Below are 10,216 nucleotides of genomic sequence, written 5' to 3' on the forward strand. Positions count from 1 at the left end.
TTGTTTATGTGAATTTGGGCAAGTCCTTGTTCTGGGCCTCAGTTTCTACCTCTGAAAAATGAAGGGATAGATCAGAGGTATTAAACATGTGCATGCAGCCTGAGCCAGATTAAAATGTAATTGGGAAATATTTAACAAAAAAAACACAGATCGAGTATATGAATTTGTGGTTTTCTTAGTATGCTTCCAGAGAACCTGCCATAGGGTTTAGTGGCTCTGTTTTTATTTGAGTATGACATCACTATTCTGGATAACCTCTTTGACCCCTTCCAGTTCTATATCTATGTTCTGAAGTCACTTTTCCTATCCAGGCCTCAGTTTCTTCATCTGTCAATTGAGGGTGTTGGACTAGATGACCACCAAGTTCCCTTCTAGTTCTAGGCAGGTCTGTGCATCCTCTGATCCTATGAATCAAGTTAGTCAACAAGCTCTTAAAATGTGCCAGGCACTGGCCTAAGTTCCGGGGATATAAAACAATATAAAAGGCAGTGGCTACCCTTGGGGGCTCCCAATCTAACCAAGTACACAAGTATTGCAAAGACCCTTTGAGGTTCAGGTCATGGCCCTGTCACAATGGAGGCAAGTCAGCTCACCTTTGTGAGCCCCAGTTTCTTTCTCTGTAAATGGAAGATAACAAGACTTTCTTTGACTCTCTCTTGGGATTCAAACAAGAAAAGTGGTTGCACATGATAACACGCACACACACACACGCATGCACGCCATCGGTGTGGGCTGCTATTCTTGTCCTCTGCATTGAGCACACTCTGAGCAGGCAGCCACCTGCCAGCCATTTCCCAAGTGAGTGCCATCCCTGTCATAGCATTCATTTAACAAGGAAAATGAGGGGAAAAAATCTCAAGCCCACGTTAAGAAGAAAGATTTCTTAACTCCCTGGAAACCCAGGCAGGGGGATATGCCAGTGTCCCATGGTCTCCAAGGCCTCTTTTCTTCCCAAACAAAACTCTATTTTGTTTTCCTCTAACTCAACTCTGGTTTGGCAAAAGCTAATTACCTGCTTGGGACGTACTCCCCAAAGCTCTCCAAAGATAATTATTTTCTTCCTGGTAAGATCAGAAACTCCGAAATCTACCGGTGAGATAAATGGCATGGAGGCCTCTTGAATGTTCTTCTCCTTGAACTCTTTACCTGAATTGAGGATTGATTCAGAGAGAAATAGACCTCATACTTCATATGAAGGCTTGGGATGGGATTTCTAGATTTGGCTGAGAGCAGAATGTGCTTCCAGACATCAAAAATCCTAACCCAAAGAATATTGGAGGCAGGAGGGACAATAGAACATAGAATGTTAGCATTAAGAGAGACCCTAGAATAGAAAATAGTCAGAGTTGGGAGGCACCTTAGAACATAGAAGGTCAGAGCTGGCAGGGACTTTTGGACAAAGAAGGTCAAATATGGAAAGGATATTAGAACAGAGAATTTCAGGCTGAGAGGGACCTGATAACATAGAACAGATAGTGTCAAAGCTGGGAGGAACCTCAAAGATCATCTGTCTAAAGATCTCACTTTACAGGTGGCGAAGTAATTTACCCAAAGTCATGCCCTTAAGATAGCTTCTAGTTAAACATTCAATGAATTGGAGCTAAAATAGGGAGAGAAGAAACTAGTCAAACCTCAAACCATTATCCAAAAGGCCTGGGGGGAAGGGGGATGAAGGTTCTGATTAATTAAATTTTCCAGGCTTAACTAAAGGTTAACCTGAAAATACATTTTGGTTTGGTCTGGTTTTTTCTTTTCTCCCATAGCATGCTGTCTGTTTTTTGGCCTAAATAAACAGAATCGAATGGTTGTCTTTGTCTATCTTTGCAGATTTCTGAGAGACAAGGGACAAGATCACACATCTAAAAGACCCAAGGCAGCAGAAGGAAGCCTAGGTTTGGGGTTAAGGAGACCCAAATTAGAGATCCTGTTCTGCCACTCAGGAAGCTGTGACTCCTCCAAGCCCCAGACACCTTCTCTGTGCCTTGGACCCAGCCCACAAGCAGTTAGTTGCACCCTTTGTAAAGGGTAAGTGCATTTAAGCAGTTTGAATGGACTCACAAGAGCCAACTATTACATTTTCATGGTGAATATTTACATCTTGAAACAAGGCAAAAGCTACAAAAAAGGCTTGATTTCTAAACAAGAAAATGATGGAAAGAATGTTAAGAATAAATTAAAAGTGTGTCTTGCTTTTGGGGGGCAGGGGATGGGGGGAGCAAGTTGTTAAACCTGTATTAACACATTCCTGCATGGAAGTGGGAGTTTTTACAATGAAGAAAAGAATGGCTATTTGAAAGAAGACATATTTCGCAGATTTCGGTGATTTGGTGATCTTTTCTTTTCCTGTGAATAGTCTGGCAGTAGTGGGGAGGTGGGTCACTTTTTTAACCAAAGGAACAAGTTCCTTTGCCTTTTGTGTTTACAGAAAACTAAAGGAACAACATGTTCAATGTCTCTCACTAGAAGATTCCTGGGACATGTTTCTCTTTTTAGGAGACCTCTGTTCTACTTTTTTTTTCCATGTTGGGACTTGAGACCCACCCAAGGTGAGCACTCATCATATCCTCCTACTTTCTTGCTTTTCACTGCTCCTGGGACCTGAACTCTTTTCTTTCTGAGTAGATCCTTCTAGGAAGGAGAGAGAGAACAATGGCTACTCTAAAGGGAAGTTGATGGATTGGATTTGCTGGGGGAAATGTTCTGGGTCCTGTGGCCCAATTCTCTGTGGGTATCTCTGGAGCTACTGACTTGGAATAGAGAGATTAGATCTCAATCTGACATCTAAGTGTTGACTATGTTCTAAATATGGGACTAACCATGGATGTCCCAGCTCTAGACTGAATCTCCGTCTTCTTGAACGCAGCCTGAATCCCAGCCCTAGCCCCAAATTGAGCCCCGGAGCTATGATTGTGATTTTGAAAACATGCGCCAAGTGATGCACAATGTCTCTCAGTTTAGTTGGGATGATGAGACATGGTGGCAACAGAGACCCTGGGCCACACAGTACAGCTGATTCTAGGGAGGCCTCTCACCAAGGAAAACCTGCAGCACCTAGTAAGTAGTATCTCATCTCTCTGATTCTTCTTTCTAAGTGGGTGCTAAGCTCAGTCATTTTCATGCCTTTGAAAGGATGCTGAAAGGAACTTTGTAAAGGGTGACTTCATTTAAACAGGGGTGTGCTGGAGCCAATTTGAATAGGCTCAGGTCAGGCTATTACCAAGGAGATTGGGGTTCAGTCTAGAGCTGGGAAAGCCATGATTAGCCCCATATTTAGAACATAATCAACACTTAATGTCAGATTGAGATATAATCCTCTCTCTATTTCAAGTCAATAGCTCTAGAGGCACCCACAGAAAATTCATTTGTGCCCCCTCTAAATTTCAGGACCCTCTAGAAAAGCCCAAGCCATCGCCCCCATTCCTCTCACAATTATGTCTCTGCTGAGCCCTAACCCTGGTTCTAGGTCGAACACTAAAATCTATCACAGACTGATTTCCTAACTCCAGACCCAGGTTGGACCTCCAACCAGCCATCCCACAAATGCACATTGGGAGACAAAGGGACCAGAATCCAAATGTTTCCAGGCAAACCCATCTCCATTACTGGAAACACAATTGGAAATACCCATCCTACTGATTGCTAGGTATCTCATATTCATGTAAGAGGCACAGAACATTTATTTCCTAGCCCAAATAGAATGCATTTTCTTACTGGGCTTGGGACTCTTTATTAAGTTTTAAGAGCAAAAGTGCTTGCTTCTACCCTGGACTTTCCATGTCATGAGGGAGCTGGGACCATGAGAGATCATAATAATAACTGTCATTTATGTAGTGCTTTAAATGGGGGGGGGTGGTTCATGAACTAGGGGTTTTGAATATGTTGATAACTATTTGACTATAATCATTTTATGGGTAATCCTAGCTATTTTTTAAAGCACTTATAAGCACCATTTTGGTTTCACCAGACTGTCCAAAGGGACAAAGACACAAAAAAAGTAAAGAACCTTTGGTACAGTTTGCCAGGTGCTTCACAATCATTATCTCATTTGAATCTCCCAGTGACCCTCTGAGGTCAGCACATGTCCATTTTATAGATGAGGAAAGAGGCTCATAGAAATTAAATGACTTATACAAAGTCACGAAAGCCAATTATCATCAAAAGCAGTATCTTCATGACTCAAATAGGATTCTAAAGGTTATGGATCTACAGCTGATCATTTATTCCAAAAGTATTACACTCAAAACTCCCCAGTATTGCCCCAAGCCAGATTCAATTGTAATTGAGAAATGTTTAACAAAATAAATAATATAGCAATTAATCAGTAAACATTTATTTAGCACCTACTAAATGTGAGGTACAGTGCTAACAAAAACATAATACAACATGGATAATGTTAATTTGTGTTTTTCTAAGTCAATATGCCACCTGCGGGGAAGGGATCCTTTCTATTCTATGTTGTGGTCAGAGACAAACATCTCTCCTGGGATTCGATTTTCTTCCTTATCAGGGGGGCCTACTTACAGAAAATCGCAGGCTGGCTGAAAGCTAATTAAGTTTATTTGCATGTATAAATGGAAAAGGCAATGGAAAGTGATGTATAACCAGAGCCCAAAAGGTAGCCTTGACTACCTTTCCCCCTTTCTTCTCTCTTCTTGGAAAAATCCAGCCTATTAAAGTCTTTCCAGAGAGAGGAGAGCTTTTGGCTTAAAACGATTAGGGGGCATTTCTAATAATTTCCTTGGGGTTAAGGGACAAATGTCTAACTCAATTTTTGTTTTCCCTAGATTTACATTTCCTGCCTTTCCCAAAGGGCTGAGGTTAAAACACACTGACCTCCTCTCTGTACTCTATTTATTCTCATGCAACCTAGAACACAGAATGCCAAAGCTAGAAGGAACCTTAAGGGTCAGAATCCATTGCCCTCATTTTATAGAAGAGGAAACTGAGGGCCCCCAGAGAGGAAGCAAATTACCCCAAGTCACATAGTGACTATTATTAATACCAGAAAGAATCAGAGTCAGAACTAAAACCCAAGAATTCTATGACTCCCAGTCCAGGGAACTTTCTACTACACAATCAATTCCAATCTCTTCATTTTAGAGATGAGAAAACTTAGGGGCACTGGATTGGAGTCAACCTAGGTGTGATTTTCCTGTTCTTCTACTCACTAGTCATGTGACTAGCTGTTGGGTTAGATTTGCAAGGTTTCCTCCAGATCCAATATTTTATGAATCTGAGATCCTAGAAAGTGATTCCAATGTCCCTTCACTTTATCTTTGCAGGTTATACTTCATATGCAAAGGCCACAGCTATAATAAGTAAGATGGAAGCCAATGCTACCAGCATGGTACTTGAGTTCCTCATCATTGGGATCTCAAATTATCCTGAATGGCGAGTTACTTTCTTTACACTGGTGCTGCTTACCTACCTGACCATTCTCTTAGGGAACAGCCTCATCATTGTCCTCATCCACCTGGACTCCCGTCTTCATACCCCCATGTACTTCTTCCTTGGCAACTTATCTTTTCTTGACCTCTGCTATGCAACAGCTTCAATGCCCCAAGCCTTGGTGCATTGCTTCTCTGCCTACCCCCTTCTTTCTTATCCACGCTGCTTTGCCCAAATGAGTGTCTCCCTCTTTCTGGCCACGGCAGAATGCCTGTTGCTGGCTGTCATGGCCTATGACCGCATGGTGGCCATTGGTGATCCCCTGAGGTACACACTCGTCATGAGCCCACCAGTGTGCATCTGGTTGGCCACTGTCTCATGGGGGGCATCCCTCATGCTCACCATCATGCTCATCTCTTCCCTGCGACTCCGTTTCTGTGGGCCCAATGTCCTCAACCACTTTGTCTGTGAAATCCTCTCCCTGATCAAGTTGGCCTGCTCTAACACACACCTCAATGAGCTAATGATCTTGGCCACCAGTTTCTTTACCCTGCTCTTGCCGTTTCTATTCATCCTTCTCTCCTATGCCCGCATTGCTGCCGCTGTCCTGAGGATACGTTCAGCCCAGGGCCGCCTCAAGGCTATATCCACTTGTGGCTCCCATCTGGCTGTAGTGACCATCTTCTATGGGGCAGCCATTTCAATGTATATGAAACCTCAGTCCAAATCGTCTTCCAACCAAGATAAGTTCATTTCAGTGTTTTATGGTGCCTTGACACCCATGCTGAACCCCCTCATATATAGCCTGAGAAATAAAGATGTGAAAGGGGCAATAAAGAAAATGATGGGCAAACAAGCATAGCTCCTATGAATGGGTTCAGCCATTCTAGAAAGCAATTTGGAACTGTGCCCTAAAAGTTATCAAACTGTGCTTACTTTTGGACCCAGCAATACCACTACTAGAAATGTACCCTGACAAGATCAAAGAAAAAGGAAAAAGACCTATATTACAAAAATATTTGTAGCAATTGTTTTCATATGGGCAAAAAAAAACCACCGTAGAAACTATGGAGGACACCCACCCATTGTGGAATGGCTAACCAAATTTAGTATATAAATGTAATGGAATGTTATTGCATCGTGAAAGGGATTAATTGGACTATTTCTAAGGAAACTAGTTCTAAGACCTTTAGGAGATGATGCAGAACTAAATGAGTCCAACCAGGAGAACAATTTATATACAATGGCAATAACATAATAAAGAAAAACTACTTTGAGAGACTAGAATTCTGATCAATGCCATGATAAACCCTAATCCCAGAGGACTAAGATGAAGCTTCACCCCTTGACAGAGAGGTGATGGACTCAAGTTGAAGAGTAAGACATGCATTTGTGGACATGGTCAATGAGAGAATTTGCTTTGTTTGATCATGTATATTTATTAAAAGTTTTCTTTTTCCTTCCCTCTTTCCTTCCTTCCTTCCTTCCTTCTTTTTCTTTCTCCCTTTTTTTCCTCCCTCCCTTACTTCCTCTTAATGTTGTTCAATTAGGTGGGTGGAGAATGGGAAGGAAGAAAAAACTTTTTAATGTTTAAAGGCATAGCTTCCTCCTACATCCAATGTTCTGTAATGATATTGAGCACAATTCTAAGAAGCCATGGTCTGGTGTCATACTGTAGCTTTGGAATCAGGGGACCTATACAAACAGATGAATTGTTTCTCCTAGCTTTGGTTTCTTCCTCTATGAAATAAGCTTCCTTCAAGATAAAAAAATCATGTATTCTTTAGTCTTGTATGTTAAAGATTCTTTAATGGAGCTAACATTGCATACAGGCAGAATAGATGGATGCCTCCATATTGTGTGATAGTAGGGGACCAATGAGGAAACATTTGTCCCAAATTATCTCACTCATTCAATACCTGAAAGATCTATAATTCTATGAGAATTCTCTCCACCAAGACAGATTATAACCTCTCCTTTCTCAGTAAATGGTCTTCAAGCATTGCTGTGGTTGAAAGCATGCATCACCTAGTGATCATCCTTCTGTGCATCAGGAGCTAGGGACAACGTAGAGCTGAGAAGTGAAAATAGAAAAAAGCATGTGCCTTTCCTTCTGTAGTGGTGGTTAGAAGCATCAGAAAGCAGGTTCAAGTCTGGTTTAGGTCATTTGGTGGTCAAAAATCTGCCCTGGAAAGTGCTGAGGAAGGTATCTGGGAAGAAGGATCAGTGACTGTGACTCTAGTCCAGGGGCATGCTGATAAATATTCAATAAAGGACATACTTTTAGGCTGAATCTATATTATTACCATTTTTCTATCACTTCCTTAAGTTCAGACAATCAACAAAATCCTAAAATCAAGCCTTGATTTGTAGTGCTTATGGATTTCCAAAGGGTAAATGTCCACATTGAAAATGTAACAATAGGCTCTTGTGAGCTGGTATGAGCCAGCTCCAGTACAGTCCTGGTTCTACTTGGGCATTGAAGTAAGATTAGTGAATTGGGCAGATAGGTGATACAATGGATAGAACACTGGGTCTGAAGGTCAGAAAAACAAGTTCAAATCCAGCCTCAGACACTTAATAGCTCTGCAACCCTGGACAACTCATTTCACCTGTCTCAGTTTCCTCATTTGTAAAATGGAATAAATCATACCTTACAGGGTTGTTGTGAGGATCAAATGTAAAGTGCTTTACAAACCTCGAAGCTCTAAATAAATGCCAACTATTAAGAAAAATTAATGCTTAGGATGAGTAAGTCATAGTGAGAGAGATAGTGGTTCTATGTGGCATTGCTGAGACTGAGTAAGTCTATGCATACTATAGTAGAGGTAGAGTTTGGGATCTCAAGTAGAATTCTTCATGAGACCAGAGTAGAGATTATACAGTGAAGAATGTTGGGACCTGAACACTAGTTCCTTTCCATTCAGTGTCTACTAGCTGAAGTAAACTATGATTACCTAACTCTGTCTAGTATAGAGTATCCAAATCATGGACTTCTGATATCTTTCTGCTTTCTGTTTCAGGAAGGGATTTCTATGTGTTGGGAGGAGGGTACTAATGACCTAGGTCATGCATGTTAAGACAAGTAAGTCACAATACATTCTTGTTGACTCGACTTGTGACACAAACTGGGCCATCTCCTTTTCTGATCATGTATTTCCTTGTAGATGTATTTTATTCCACTTCTCACACAAAACTCATTGCTAGGAATATGCCACTCTTCTCTGCTAGCACAGCTTAGAGACTTCCATGGTTATCTCTAAACTACTAGTAAATTACAAGAGAACTTTTGTGGAAAATTCAGTCTTTTCAATCAATGTTTAAGTTCTGTTCGATTTCATGCAAGACAAGTGAGGTCTTGACTGAATGATCATGGAGGCCAACATGGAAGACTATAAATATTGTTAGGGCTGGACGGCTGGCATGTCTCAACATTGCATCAGCACTGGATTCATTCTACCCAATCCAAAGCAAAGGGGCAAAATACCCATTACCAGGCTTTTTTGATCCAAATAGACACACGGGAAATCAGAGCTAATGAAATGAAGGATTAGAGGAAAAAGAAGCAGGGAATACATTTAAGAAGTTGTTACAATAATCCAAGAAAGAGGCATGGAAGGAATGGGGAGGTGGGAACAGATGAAAAAGAAGTTGTGAAGAAAATAAAAAGGACTTGAAAACTGGTGGGACAAGAGATAGGAGTTAGAGTTAACTCCTTAATTTCTAGCTTAAGTGACTGATCAAACTGTGGTGAAACTAACTTGCTGATATCCTTTGAGGAACCCATAATCTCATCAATGTAAACACTGCCTCTCTAGGTACATATCAGGACACCCCTCCTCCATGCCTTCTCATCCTATATGATTTTTTGACCATGTCCTCCCACAAATCCTCTAAATAGGGTCTCCCACACACAAATTAATGGGCTTCTCATGCTTTCAACATTTTATTTATTTTTTTTAAGATTTAAATATTTTATTTTTTTACAAAAATTTTCCATGGTTACATGATTCTTGTTTTTACTTTCCCCTAACTGCCCTTTAACACCCCCCCATATCCAACACACATTTCCACTGGTTTTAACATGTGTCGTCTATCAAGACTTATTTACATATTATCAATAGTTGCATTGGTGTGGTCGTTTACTGTCTACATCTCCAACCCTGTCCCCATCAACCCATGTGTTCAAGCAGTTGTTTTACTTCTGTGTTTCCACTCCTGCAGTTCTTCCTCTGAATGTGGATAGTGTTCCTTTCCATAAATCCCTCAGAATTGTCCTGGGTCATTGCATTGCTGCCAGTACAGAAGTCCATTACATTCAATTTTACCACAGTGTATCAGTCTCTGTGTACAATGTTCTTCTGGCTCTGCTCCTTTCACCCTGCATCAGTTCCTGGAGGTCTTTGCAGTTCACATGGAATTCTTCCAGTTTATTATTCCTTTGAGCACAGTAGTATTCCATCACCAGCATATACCACAATTTGTTCAGCCATTCCCCAATTGAAGAGCATACCCTCATTTTCCAGTTTTTTGCTGCCACAAAAAGCAAGGCTATAAATATTTTTGTGCAAGTCTGTTTATCTATGATCTCTTTGGGGTAACAACCCAGCAATGCTATGGCTGGATCGAAGGGCAGGCAGTCTTTTATCGCTCTTTGGGCATAGTTCCAAATTGTCATCCAGAATGGTTGGATCAGTTCACAACTCCACCAGCAATGCATTAATGTCCCAATTTTGCCACATCCCCTCCAACATTCATCACTCTCCCCTGTAATCATTTTAACCAATCTGCTAGGTGTGAGGTGGTACCTCAGAGTTGTTTTGATTTG

General features: G+C 41.2%; 1 protein-coding gene across 1 annotated transcript; it reads left to right on the forward strand.

Moving 5' to 3' along the window:
* Positions 1–5,323: 5,323 nt before the first annotated feature.
* Positions 5,324–6,250, forward strand: LOC123253308 (olfactory receptor 13H1-like). The gene has a single exon (XM_044682494.1). The coding sequence runs from the start codon at positions 5,324–5,326 to the stop codon at positions 6,248–6,250; it is 927 nt and encodes a 308-aa protein (XP_044538429.1).
* Positions 6,251–10,216: the final 3,966 nt, after the last annotated feature.

This window comes from Gracilinanus agilis, chromosome X, assembly GCF_016433145.1.
Source record: "Gracilinanus agilis isolate LMUSP501 chromosome X, AgileGrace, whole genome shotgun sequence".
Lineage (NCBI taxonomy): Eukaryota > Metazoa > Chordata > Mammalia > Didelphimorphia > Didelphidae > Gracilinanus > Gracilinanus agilis.

What these genes read in the sequence shown, in the direction of transcription:
- LOC123253308 (XM_044682494.1), top strand. Translation starts at nt 5,324, where the DNA reads ATGGAAGCCAATGCTACCAGCATGGTACTTGAGTTCCTCATCATTGGG.